Here is a 12,448-nt window from a genome sequence, read left to right as displayed (position 1 = left end):
AGAAACAATTCGATGTTAAGTAAAACAATTAAAAGTTTAAAAACCAGTTAAAGCAGCTTCACTGGAAACCATGGTTGTGGATAATGGATTACTTTTACAAAACACCAGAAAGTACGTACATTTTTGTGTTCTAAGTCTAAAAACATGTTAATGATGTACGTAATATGAAATGTAAAAATTTAATTTGTGGTAAAAGTTTGAGTAAAAATCATGTTTTAAATTTTTTGATGCTTTTGATTTTGTAATTTCGCAAAAGTCATCATAAAAAAATGATTGTGAAAAGTCATGCTTGATTAGTTTCACGTGTAAACATTTGTAGCTGTCACGATTTGTAAGAGTTTTGTAAATGTTGTTGCGTAAATAATCAGTCTTAACATGAAGAAAAAAAATTCTGCCAAGTATGTCCAAGTAAAAAAGATTTTGAAAAATGTTCTAGGAGACCATGAGGTCCAAACAGGAGATAAAAATGATTCTAATATGTCTTCGGAAATCGGAAGAAAACAGAGACGACGTAACTTAAAGAAAGTTAAGAAATTAAAACGTCTTCAATCGAACCCTGGATCAAATACAAATGAGACAATACTTCAACAAAAAGCGTCGATCAAAACTTCTCTTAGACGAAGAAAAAAAGAAGACAGAAAACGACCAAGCGGAGCAATGCAAAGAAAAAGAAAAAAGGCGAAAATGAAGTCCACTCAAATAAAGCAACTAACAGAAGAGAACGAAACTGATGAAAAACAAATTACGGCATTAGAAAAACTAATGCATATGAATAAGGTGAAAAAGAAAAAGGACAAACTTCCATCTTCTTTTGCACAGGATGGGTTGGACTACATTCTAAATGCTGTATCATTCGAAGAGGGGGACAATATTAGTGATGATGGATCTCTAAATGAGTCAGCAGATTCATCAAATGCTGATGATGGTATGATACTTAAACAATACTAACATGTTTCTTTTTATCTTTTTGTATTGTGATAGATAAGGTTATTTTATTTAACCAAGGTACACATACTATACGCATCCATAAAAATATGGCTTACAGCCAATTATTTAATTATTTTTATTACTTTTGCTTGGGTGTAATGGTTTTAACTGTTTTCATTTTTAATCACTCAGAAAAGAGTTCGTTTGTACTGAAAAATTGTTATGGGATCATGATGCAAAAACATTTTTTGGTTGCAGAAGTCTTAAGTGAAGATGAATTTCAGGAGATGGATATAGACGCCGAAAATGCAGTTGAAAGTGATGAAGATAACATTGTAGGAAATGAAGAGGAACTCTCAGATGAGGATGTACTTCCTGAGTTTGAAGATGATGATGGTAGTTTATCAAGTGAAAATGATGCAACAAATCTAGACCATGGGGAACATGGTGAACCAAGTGATGATCAGGACAAAGATGAAGCAAATGACCAGCATGGAACTGAGGACAAAACTTCAAAATATATTCCTCCAGCGCAAAGGGCAAGAAACATGAAAGGAGATGCAGAGAAAATGAGAAAAAATCGGAGACAATTGCAAGGACTTTTTAATCGTTTGAGTGAAGCCAACTTGCACAGTATCTGTACTGCTGTTCAGGACATTTTTAATGCCAACAGTAGAGCTTCAATTACTGAAGTTCTTACTGACCTGATACTAGAACAGTTTTGTACTGCTGACCCAAGACCTGAAAAACTAACCTTTGAAACCGCAATGTTAATGCGTGTCCTTGGTTGTAATGTTGGCATAAGCGTCTTAGCTCACTTTGTTGAAACGATAGCAATTAAGTTAAAGAAACTTCTGGACACTGCTCATTATGGAGAAGGCAAGGAGTTGAACAACTTGATACAGCTGCTTTGTAGCTTGTACCAGCTCAAGGCAATTCAATCAAAACTGCTGCTTGACCTGGTGTCAATTTTTACAGAAAAGTTTCAGGAAAAGGATTTAGAACTTTTGATTTTAATAATGACCCAAGTTGGGTTTCAGGTTCGGAAAGAAGACCCTGTGGCTCTAAAACAGATCATTGAAAAAATTTCCAAAGCTTCGACTGGCACTGAAACTGGGGAGGATCTTACCCGAATGAAATATATGCTTGAAGTTCTGACTGCTATAAAGAACAACAACATCAGAAAGATAACTGGTAACTAGTAAAAGCTATAAATAGCAAAATAAAGTAACATCTCATTTCAATGTAAATTTATAATTTCTATCTTTTAAAGTGAATTTATATTGTTTTTGTACATTTTTTGTATCTTGCACAATTTATTTTAAGACTAGTAACAAGATCTTCCAACATATATTAACCCTTTTTTTACATGATTAATAGGTATCTGTAACCCTTGACTATAGTTGATCATTTACTCAACCCAAAATCTGCCAAACGTGAAACTAATATCCTATTTTTTTAAGGATATGATGCTGATTTGATCGCTAACAGAAGAAAGAAAGTCACGGTTGTTACAAAAGATGATGGTGAAGACTTTCCTAATGTTTCCTTTCTGGTAAATAAACTACATGGTTTTGATATGAATAGAATTATGACAAGTCAAGGTTTGTTTTGAAGAAACATGTGACTATATGTTCACGATGTTTATAAGAACCTTTTAGCAAGCAATACAATGACCTTTTATCAATTCCTTAGTTTAGGTAGTGCAAAATATATAAAAGCACCAAGTTTGCTTATATCAGTGGTTCCCAACCTTTTTTGCTGCTCGTACCCTTTTGTCAGGTCAGAGCCTTCTTCGTACCCCAAAAAAATTCGGATGGAATTTTTCAGATATATATTGCTAAATTAAATTGCTTTCATAGCTCAATTAAATGTTAAACCAGTATTTCACACAATACAGATTTCACAGATTTGCTGCTGCAAGACTACATCGAATGCCTACTTTATCTGTGCATTTTCTTCCTAACTTCGTGCTTTGTTGTTTATTGCTGGCAGCAAGTAAAAAAAGTATTGTTATGTGGCAATGGGGCTTATGGCATAATATCATTTACAATTACAAAATAAAACTGTGCTGTGAAATCTGTTTCAAAAGCTGCTCTGTGGCTCAAGGATCTTCGTACCCCTTGAGGTTCAATCTCGTACCCCCAGTTGGGAACCCCTGGCTTATATGAAACATTGAATTTGTAAATTGCGAAAATAAGTGAAACTGTTCTTGTTATAATATTTGTAGGATCTGTTGGATGCTGATATAAAAGGAAGATGGTGGATTGTTGGAAGTGCTTGGGCTGGTGCTCCAATGCTCGAACAAAATAGACAGGAGGCTTCCACAGGTTTGAACACTGGTGGATAAAAAATCATTTGTAGATCGTTAACACTACTATGACAACTAAAGTCCCATAGAAAGCTGGCTTGATGTAATACTGTAGCCTTTCAAAGTCTTGCATAAAGTAACTTGGACCTAATATTACTTGTTAACAGATGTCAATGCAAATGTCAGCTCTCAGTTAATTGAAGCAGCAAGGAAACTGAGAATGAACACAGATGTTCGTCGGCAAATATTTTACGCTGCATTGTCTTCGGAAGATTACATAGATGCCTTCGGGAATATTTTAAAACTGAACCTGAAGGTAATGTCTTACATTGCAATTGTGTCTGCATCAAGTTTGCCCAGTAAACAATTAAGATCTTAAATATTCATAAAAAACAGACAAGTTATCTCAGGGAAAATGATAAAAAGACAGGGAATTTCCACCCTTTTTTATTGTCCAGAAATAAGACTGCAAGACTGTGCACTTTCATTATTGTGGTATATTTATTGTTGTTAATACTTCTCTTTTAGGGAAAACAATACAGAGAAATCAGTCATGTGCTTGTGGAATGTTGCCAACAGCAAAAATCATACAATCCATTCTACTACCATTTGCTGAGGAAATTTTGCCGCCATGACAGGTGTTTAAAAGTGGTTCTATGGAAATATATAAATATTTTATATATAATGGTAGAGAAATTGATGAAACACTGTGTTGTGCTTACCGGACAAATAGTTTTTGTTCTAAATAGGTAGATCAACTGAGAGCACTTGTTTTTAAACAATTTTTGGTACGTTATTGGTACTCTATCACACTTGAATACAAGTTTATAACTTTGAGTGTGGATTTTTTATTATTATTCTCTGCCCGTGGACAATGTCTAAATGTGTTGTGCTCAAAATGAATGCACCATTTTATTAATTACAAGTCTGTTAAAAAAAATTTTTTTCAAAATAAGGAGTGGGTAAATTAAATGAGGCCAAGTTATTGGTAACCACTGGGTTGGGGCATTGTTGCTCAAGTTCCTTGCTTAGAGAAAGTCTGACTGTCAGCTTAAAAAAACCTAACAAAACTTTTAAATACACCCCAAATGGTTTGTTTTGTTTGTTGAATTTATTTATGTTTCTTAGAATTCACCAGTATTAGCTTTAAGTACAAAGACACTAATAAATTTGAGTAAAGATAGTTCACCTAAAATTGAATTGGAGTATACTTTGTGTGGAACCTTTGTGTATGACTAACAACTAATTGTTTGTTTTTCAGGCAATTCCTCATGTCTTTACAATGTTCATTTTGGGATAGATTCAAACTTGTGCATTCCATGTCAAGTCGACACATTAAAAACATTACAGCGTTACTTGCTGACTTATTGGTGTCAGAGGATTTGCCTTTGGCTTGTCTAAAGGTGGGGTTTTGTTTCTTGCTTAAATGGCTTAGGAAATACTAGCATGAAAAATAAGTGTCCCAAATAGACATAAGAAGCTACATGCTTAATTGTACTGTTGTTTCGGCAAATGCTCATACCATCATAGTAATGATTTTTTTTACATTTAACCCCATATTTTCAAATTTTGTTGAAGTAGTTACTGCTTGTGTACATTAGTCAAAGTTTAAATTACACACCATTATATTTCTATCCAATTGCTCCAAAAACATGCATGACAACATTATTGTTTTTTGGCAGGCAATTGAATTTTCACAAATCGACAAAATGATGGTAGAGTTTTTGAGAAATCTGTTCCTAAAAATTCTGGAAACTTCTGGAAACAAAGATTTTAGTGCACCATTTGTAAAACTTGCTGGAACAAAACAGACTGTTGCAAAACAAGGCATTCAACTTTTTCTTCAACATTTTATGCTCAAAGATCCAGGGTTCATGAAAAGTAACAAACACCATGAGGACAGTTTGCTTAAATTAGAAGAAAGTCTAATGTCCGGAAAAATGAATTAAAAATCAATGACCTAAAGTCAAAGGACTTGGGCAATGTTTTAATTATAGGAATGGAAATTAAAGGCAACCTGTAAAAAAATATTGTTTGGAAACATTAAAGGCATCCCCAAAGCTGGAACTGATAATGACCTTTGTAATGAAGCAGACAGCTTGCTTGGAATTACAGTTTCATGCTCTGTGACATGAAAATGATAGTTGGTGCTCAAATTGCGACTTCCTTACAATTTTTTATTGGTTTTGCTTTGATATTTGATTTAACATATCACAGATATGCAGCAGATACGGTTTAGTTCAAAACATTGTTTTTGTTACATTATCATTTTGCTTTTTCCAACAACGTAACAAAAACTATTAGCATGTGGTATCAAAACCTTCGACTATTGTCATATTTCAAAAACTAAAAAAAATATGTTATCAGAGATTTTTGTTGATACATTTGTGTAGGCACATGAACATTACTAGTTTACATTTTTGTTTGCTAGGTGTTTTATTGTCATGTTAAAATGAGCTTTAGGTTCAATTTTGAAGTAAATGGTGACTGTGAAAGCAATGAGATAGCAGAAGAGCATGTTAAAGAATCACCTACATTTGAAGATGACGTAAATAACTCAAATGAAATTCAAGAAAATGCCAAACTCTATAAGCTTGCAGACCTTAAAGTGGAATGGGAAAAATCAGGTGATGTACTCTACTCCATTGAAACTGTTGACATTAAAGAAGGTATAACGATGTTTTTTGTTCAACCCCATACTGACAACCAACCTGAAAGCAAAGAAGCAACAGAATTATCATCAAAATTGGAAATGGTCCCAACCGATTCAGACCTTATACCTGGAATCTATGAGGGAGGTTTAAAAGTTTGGGAGTGTTCTATAGACCTGGTTAATTTTCTACTATCTGAAAAATTTGAAAAGAAGAAAATTGAAACAGTTAGTATTTTAGAATTGGGCTGTGGAATAGGACTTCCTGGGATTTGTGCTGCAAATTTAGGAGCTGAAACTGTTTGCTTTCAAGATTTTAACGACTTTGTGATCACTAATGCCACAGCACCATCTTTGCTTCTCAATGAAAAAAGAAAACAGGAAAATTTGGCAGATGAAGTTATTGCTGACTTGAATGTAAATGATTTATTGTTCATGGAAAAAACTGATTTCAATGACAAAAAGTTTACATTTGTCAGTGGAGATTGGACAAGTGTTGGCGAAGTCCTTGACAAAAAATTTGAATTTATTCTTTCAGCAGAAACTATATATTGTGTTGACTATTATGAAAGACTGCATACTATGTTACATCAATCACTTAGTACCAAGGGGTCCATTTTGATTGCTGCAAAATCGTTCTACTTTGGCGTAGGCGGTGGTGTTCATCTTTGGGAGGAATTTGTCAAATCTAAGGGTATATTTTGTACTGAAATTGTAGAAACGTTTGATGCAAGTTTACCTCGTCAAATTGTCAAAATGACATTTAAAAGCTAAACTGAAATGAATGTCATAATTGTTTTAAGCAAGGTCAGAAAAAAGCAGCTGTAACTAAGAACAAAATTGCCTGAATAATTTGTAGTCATTGTGCATAATATTTTGTAGAAAAACATAAGTTATGCATTACAAGCATATCCAGTTCCCATTGCAATTTAGCAGGTGTAATAAATATTAGGCAGAAATTGTATTTCATCAGATAAAAACGCTTTTTCTAATTTTGTAAGTAGTTTCTAAATCTGACCTTCATCTCAATCCAGCTACTCAAAACTTTGCAACCCGGTTGTTGGGTATATGTGAAAGTTGGACAGGTTTCTAAACACTTTAATACTGAACCTTATTACGGTTTCATCTCATAATCTTTATACCCCTATACAAGATTCATACCTAACCCAAAACATAAACAAATTTAAAGACAAAAAGTTTTGAAATATTTATTGTGAACATCATGACAAGTGCTGAATTAGTTCTCTCGATCTCTCCAACTTTATTGATTGCTCATCACTTAAATCTTCATTGTTTTCACAAGAAGCAAAATATTCTTCAGCGTCACTAACAGTTTTTGTCTTTGCGGCTCCTTTCGCATTTTGTAAGTATGCCAGTAAAATCTTAAACATTTTATCTGGAATCTCCTCCTTATCAAACATATGCTGCAATAGCCAGACTTGTCGCACCTTTTTGAATGACCAACTTGCCCTGTCATTGTGCCATTGTTTTAAATATTCAAGAGCAAGTTCTTTAGCAGCTACTGGTTCATTTTCTTTTTGGTCATTATCCTTTTCAGTGTCATCATTGATATTAATTTCTTTCACCTTTTTGCTCTTTTTTGCTTTCTTTTTTTCCTTTTTTGGTGTCACATCCTCCTCTGCGTTCAACTTATTAGCTTTATTTTTCTTTCTTTTCTTCTTTGGAACTTCGGGTTGCTCCCCATCAGATGCATCTTCATCATTGGAGACCTCTTTGGCTTGTGTATTATCATTTTCATCACCAACCAACATTGCTTCAAATGCACCAGCATCAGGGGCAGGCAATGGTGGCAATTTCTTTTTCCTTTTTTTCTTTCTTTTTAAAGGTTTCTTATCGTCCGATGGTTCATCTTTTGTAGTTGGCTTTGCAGTTGTTGTATCTTTTTGAGTTGGGTCTAGATTTTCTGGCTTTTTCTTTCCTTCTTTGTTTTGTTTCTTAGATTTTTTCGTTGCCTTCTTTTCAACATCATTTTCGTCTGCCTTTTCCTTATCCTGTTTCTTCTTTACTTTTTTCACCACAGTCATGTCTAGTGTATTATTCAATCCTAAATCTGTATGATCTAAGTGAGCAAAAAGTTTTTTTGTCAATAACATTGGCGCACAGTTCAAAAATCAAGTTTTTTACTTATAACATAAAAAATGAAAATAATGTTTTTTTGGAAATCAAAGTTACATTTTAGCCCATTCTTCATACAGGTCACTGTCTGGTTTTAATACAGACTCATCTGCAAGACTAACAATCCAACCGGGTGATAGTCCATAAAATATTTGTCGTGGGTCTTTTCTTTCCATAAGCATGTCAAATTTACTGTCTTTTGTAATGTCTGGAAGTGTGTAGCCATATTTGTCAGCCAAAGCTTGCCTTTCCTTTACAACCTCTGCTGGGTCACTAAGATATCCTCTTACTTTCGGGTCAGTGTAGTAAGTTACTAACTCTTCAGGAGGAAGTAGTCTCTTTTGAATTGGATCTCCCTTCAAGAAGTACTTAACAGGGTTGGTGAGAGCCAGATAGCTCATGCGATCGAAAAATGTGTTGGTGATTACACCTCCTTGCTTTTCCACCGTTGCTATAGCCAGCTCATTGGCCACTTGTACTTCAATATTCACTCTGGCTTGAAAAATATTAGCTCCTTGCTCAAGCAAATAAATTCCATAGTAGTTTGTGTCCTTTGTATTGAAGTTTAGACCTCTGCAGTTTGCCAGAGCTGCGATGTCAACGGGTTCATCTGGGTTGATACGACCGAGATCGATTAATCTTTGCAGATTCCAGAGGGTAAGGGGTAGATACTGTCTTTTCAGTTCTTCATTGCGATTAAATCCGTAATGTGGCATTCGTTCATGAAAGTGATTATACAGGTTTTGACCCATCGTACGCTTCGGTCTTTGGGAATACATTCCTTTGTTACCATGGCCTCTTCTATTTGCTGGCCGTTTAACAGCCCCAGGATTGGGTTTTAGATTATCAAGGGTCACTCTTGGAAGCTTTTTAACCACGTTTAAAAATCGCGATTCCGTCATTTTAGGATTATACACACACGCTCATACTAATATTACTGTTTATTTTAAAATTCAAAAACGAACATTGAAGTAAAATTAACAGCAAAGCATTTACTTTTAAATGGAACAAGACAATTGTGCAATTTGGTAGAGTTTTAAATCTGAAACACATGTGTGTCTTTCTGCTGCAGGGTAATGTTGTACAACAGAAATCATACTCAAACTGCTTGGGTAAGCACTTTTTTCCAAGGAATGCAGCCTGACTACGGTAACTATAGCCAGGTGATTGTTTCCGTCATGGTAGTTGGTTTCAATTTGGCGCGTGGTGATACCGGTTTTGTTGCTTCTTGTTATAATGTGACATGTAGTCTGCAGTCTGCACCAACTATTTTTGTTAAAAAAACTTTACGGATAACATTTTGAATTGTAATTTATTTTGCGCAAAGTCGCGAACATCGTCTGCAACCTGTTTAATATCACACAATGTATTTTTGTTTGTTTTTTTAGAAAGACTGTAGCCTATAAAGAACAACTACGGGTGACACTAAAACGCTGAATGGGCGGGACGTCGCGGGAGATGGCGGGACGTCGTGAAAACCGCTAAATATCGGGTTAAATTGCTGACGGTTGGAGCTATTAAGGTTGGGATAAGGTTTTATAATAGAAAATCATTAAAAAAAATTCCGCCGAACACTACATTCCGCGCCCGAAACGTCCCGCCATCTCCCGCGACGTCCCGCCATAGCATTTTTGCCTAATGTCAGGAAATAGTTGAATAAGTTTTAGGCAGGGACATTTTTTGATTCATATACTATTATAAAACCTCAACCTAACCCTAATAGCACTAACCGTCAGCAATTTACCCGATATTGAGCGGTTTCCGCGACGTCCCGCCCATTCAGCGTTTTAGTGTCACCCACAGCTACACTACTATAGTTTACTAAAATTTTAAAATATTTTATAGAATACTAAAATAGTATAATACAGGTCATGTGCCCTTTAAGTCTACAGCATCAAGTCAGCCACTGGTGAAAGCATATGGTTCTGATGGGCGAAACCTTTTTTCCTGACTGACATGCCATGACCATCACCATTGGGAACATATTGCTCAACTTTAACAATTTTGCCTGCCAATTACAAAAGCAACAAAATGGTGTTGAAATCAGGGACAAGAAATCAACCAATAAGTGTGAGGTAGGTATCAGATGGCAGAACACAAACATATTTTTTGTGTCAGATTAAGAACAGACATAAATAACAGAAACTTCACAAGTTAACAGAAAAAAACCCTAATTTTTGAAAGGATTTTGCTTCATTAAAAATGTCCAGTTAACCAAAGACCCTTGCCTTAAAAAATGAATACTCACTCAAAATAGTACATACTGTGTTCCTCATAAAAACTTAACTTTTAGTTACTAATTTTACTAATTTAGAAAGTTCAGGTTTTTACATCAATATTGATTCTGAATTTATAAACAGATCTCATAAACAAGTAAAAGATGCTTCTTGCAATGAGGTGGTGTTTACACAAGATGATAGCATCAACAAGAAATTTGGTCAGTTACTATTGTCATCCAGTGAGTACATGGTGTTTATGACTGAAAAAAGTGCAACTTCTAGAAATACTTAAAAACATTTTTTTTCTATTTTCAGATTTTGTTGGTTGCAGACTTGCAGTACACTTTCTTTCTGTGCAACCCACTCTTACATAAAATCTCCAGCATGCACGCCTGTGTTATCGGGCTGATAATTGTGCGCAGGTATTTTTGCAGTGTATATGGCTATACTAAATTTTCTTCCAATGTACAAAATTTATTGCTCATACAATATGTAAATCTGTTGCCATGGTAGTTTTATTTTTGTTGAAAAGGTTTAGTATTTCTTTAGCAATGTCTACATCAGGGGTTCTTAACCAAGGGTTCTCGTACCCCCAAGGGGTGTGAGAACTGTTCCTAGGGGGTGCGGGGATGCTGAATCATTAAGGTTGGTTAGATCTATTCTATATAATTAAGAAACCCAGGGGCGTGCAAAAAAAAGAAAAAAAGGTTAAGAACCACTGGTCTACATTCTACAGGCAGTCAGAATAAAGATTACATATTGTCTGGGTGTTGGTTATTACCCATTGATAAATTAATCATTTCTCCAACCAATTAGAACTTGGATGTCGAATACAGTAGTACAAACATTTTTTTTTTCTTGTATGATATTTACCACAAATGACATTTGAAGATAGTTTATATAATGGAAGCTGTTTTTATGCATGCTGAGTGCATATTTTTTTCTTGGTACTATTGGGTTATTTTTACATTTTGTGAGGAAGACTCAGTTAAGGTTTAATTAACATCAGGAGCTAAATATACCAATAACTTGAGGTTTTTGTTCTAATTGACAAACCTGCCACATCTTTCAGCAAATGTGTTTTTGGTATTTTTGTTGGTAAAAACCTTCTCACTACGGTCAAATTTTACTGTACCTATTTCAATCAAATTGTATACTTTCAGTTTAATATTGTAATAAAAATAAATATTCCTTATTTTCTTTCTGAAGTTTTTGAAAAACTGATGTTTGTTTATTGATTCATTTACAATACAATTTCAAAATCAATATGATTACCTAATTTGCCTTTTTAATGACAGTCACAGGCTTGTACTCCATATAACTAAAGGACTCATATTTTATGTGTGTTTAATTTATGAATAAAACAGCCTTTTGCAATGCACTGGCACAAACAGTAAAATGTTACAAAACAGAAATGTGAAAGAGAATGTGAAACATGGATTTTTTTGTTTAAAACAAAAATATGGCTTCTGTAATTACAATTGTATGATTAAATGCTTTTTTAAGAAAATCGCAAACATGTTTGCTTCAAACTAGCCAGTAAACTGTGTTTTATGTTAGGATATTAATGCATGATCAAAACATTGTGTATGGTGTAGTAGGTTCTGGGTGGAGTTTATACCAAAAATAAAAAGGCATTTGCACAGCTTTGTGGTCTTCATTTCTCAGAAAAAGTTTCCATTTAAAAAGGGAGAACAGTTCCGTTTTGTTAGTCATTTAAGTCGCAATATGGCTGGGTCTCCCAACTGTGTTAAAAATTCGATGTTGAATAAAATAGTTCGAGTACATATATTAAAAAAACAGGACAGTGAAGTTCACGAGTAGGAGCAAAACTTCATCAGAATCAACCCTAACATTGAATCTTTTATATGGGAGTGTTTATACGCATTTAATGTTTAATAAGTACCTCAAACTCCTTTTGAGAGCGTACACAATATAACTTACCTACCAAAAACCAAGAACACAAACTGGCGCCAGTTTGTTTACAACGGTATGTGACGTCATAATGCGTACATTTTTATTCATGGTAGTCAGGCTGCATTCCTTGGAAAAAAGTGCTTACCAACTGCTTGAGTGTCGTCACAACAAAGTAATCCTATTTTGTAATTATTTTCGAACTTAAATTGATATGTATAATAGTTTTAAAATAATAGCAACTGTATTTTATGCAATAAGAACCCCAGACAAAAGCCCAGTTAAAAATTT

General features: G+C 34.3%; 5 protein-coding genes and 1 long non-coding RNA gene across 12 annotated transcripts; 3 read left to right on the top strand and 3 right to left on the bottom strand.

Annotated features, from left to right (window-relative positions):
- Window positions 1–5: 5 nt before the first annotated feature.
- LOC145239474 (nucleolar MIF4G domain-containing protein 1-like) lies at window positions 6–5,669 on the top strand. 2 transcript variants are annotated; one of them, XM_080102800.1, is made up of 9 exons: window positions 6–111; window positions 437–925; window positions 1,186–2,121; window positions 2,391–2,482; window positions 3,158–3,257; window positions 3,406–3,554; window positions 3,767–3,876; window positions 4,500–4,641; window positions 4,921–5,669. In XM_080102800.1, the coding sequence occupies exons 1-9, from the start codon at window positions 84–86 to the stop codon at window positions 5,185–5,187; spliced, it is 2,313 nt and encodes a 770-aa protein (XP_079958926.1). In that variant the 5' UTR covers window positions 6–83; the 3' UTR covers window positions 5,188–5,669. The 2 variants fall into 2 exon arrangements, with proteins under 2 accessions (XP_079958926.1, XP_079958924.1); XM_080102798.1 differs by lacking the exon at window positions 6–111 and having other exon boundaries at window positions 301–925.
- A 21-nt stretch (window positions 5,670–5,690) lies between these two features.
- LOC145239477 (histidine protein methyltransferase 1 homolog) lies at window positions 5,691–6,669 on the top strand. The gene has a single exon (XM_080102804.1). It carries the CDS (start codon window positions 5,691–5,693, stop codon window positions 6,660–6,662), a length of 972 nt encoding a protein of 323 aa, XP_079958930.1. The 3' UTR covers window positions 6,663–6,669.
- A 401-nt stretch (window positions 6,670–7,070) lies between these two features.
- Window positions 7,071–8,002, bottom strand: LOC145239478 (uncharacterized). The gene has a single exon (XM_080102805.1). It carries the CDS (start codon window positions 8,000–8,002, stop codon window positions 7,109–7,111), a length of 894 nt encoding a protein of 297 aa, XP_079958931.1. The 3' UTR covers window positions 7,071–7,108.
- LOC145239479 (large ribosomal subunit protein uL15m-like) lies at window positions 7,968–9,075 on the bottom strand. The gene has a single exon (XM_080102806.1). The coding sequence runs from the start codon at window positions 8,924–8,926 to the stop codon at window positions 8,078–8,080; it is 849 nt and encodes a 282-aa protein (XP_079958932.1). The 5' UTR covers window positions 8,927–9,075; the 3' UTR covers window positions 7,968–8,077.
- A 69-nt stretch (window positions 9,076–9,144) lies between these two features.
- Window positions 9,145–11,889, top strand: LOC145239480 (uncharacterized). 6 transcript variants are annotated; one of them, XM_080102809.1, is made up of 4 exons: window positions 9,145–9,187; window positions 9,910–10,099; window positions 10,385–10,482; window positions 10,575–11,889. In XM_080102809.1, exons 2-4 carry the CDS (start codon window positions 10,056–10,058, stop codon window positions 10,754–10,756), a joined length of 324 nt encoding a protein of 107 aa, XP_079958935.1. In that variant the 5' UTR covers window positions 9,145–9,187; window positions 9,910–10,055; the 3' UTR covers window positions 10,757–11,889. The 6 variants fall into 6 exon arrangements, with proteins under 6 accessions (XP_079958935.1, XP_079958936.1, XP_079958939.1 ...); XM_080102810.1 differs by having other exon boundaries at window positions 9,156–9,173; XM_080102813.1 differs by lacking the exon at window positions 9,145–9,187 and having other exon boundaries at window positions 9,469–10,099; window positions 10,385–10,461; window positions 10,559–11,889.
- Window positions 11,607–12,306, bottom strand: LOC145239481 (uncharacterized). The gene is made up of 2 exons (XR_013862314.1): window positions 12,188–12,306; window positions 11,607–11,988 (listed from the first exon to the last, which is right to left on the bottom strand). It is a non-coding gene; the product is annotated as an uncharacterized LOC145239481 (long non-coding RNA).
- Window positions 12,307–12,448: the final 142 nt, after the last annotated feature.

Source organism: Phallusia mammillata, chromosome 7 (assembly GCF_965637545.1).
Source record: "Phallusia mammillata chromosome 7, kaPhaMamm4.hap1.1, whole genome shotgun sequence".
NCBI classification, from domain to species: Eukaryota; Metazoa; Chordata; class Ascidiacea; order Phlebobranchia; family Ascidiidae; genus Phallusia; species Phallusia mammillata.
The sequence above is the reverse complement of the archived record's forward strand: the minus strand, read 5'-3'. Positions and strand labels throughout refer to the sequence as shown.

Coding starts and splice junctions, on each gene's coding strand:
- LOC145239480 (XM_080102809.1), top strand. CDS start 10,056: ATGGTGTTGAAATCAGGGACAAGAAATCAACCAATAAGTGTGAG. Junction 10,100..10,384: donor AATCAACCAATAAGTGTGAG/GTAGGTATCAGA, acceptor ATTTATAAACAG/ATCTCATAAACAAGTAAAAG. Junction 10,483..10,574: donor TCAGTTACTATTGTCATCCA/GTGAGTACATGG, acceptor TGTTGGTTGCAG/ACTTGCAGTACACTTTCTTT.
- LOC145239479 (XM_080102806.1), bottom strand. CDS start 8,926: ATGACGGAATCGCGATTTTTAAACGTGGTTAAAAAGCTTCCAAGAGTG.
- LOC145239478 (XM_080102805.1), bottom strand. CDS start 8,002: ATGTTATTGACAAAAAAACTTTTTGCTCACTTAGATCATACAGATTTA.
- LOC145239474 (XM_080102798.1), top strand. CDS start 376: ATGAAGAAAAAAAATTCTGCCAAGTATGTCCAAGTAAAAAAGATTTTG. Junction 926..1,185: donor TTCATCAAATGCTGATGATG/GTATGATACTTA, acceptor TTTTGGTTGCAG/AAGTCTTAAGTGAAGATGAA. Junction 3,555..3,766: donor TTTTAAAACTGAACCTGAAG/GTAATGTCTTAC, acceptor CTTCTCTTTTAG/GGAAAACAATACAGAGAAAT.
- LOC145239477 (XM_080102804.1), top strand. CDS start 5,691: ATGAGCTTTAGGTTCAATTTTGAAGTAAATGGTGACTGTGAAAGCAAT.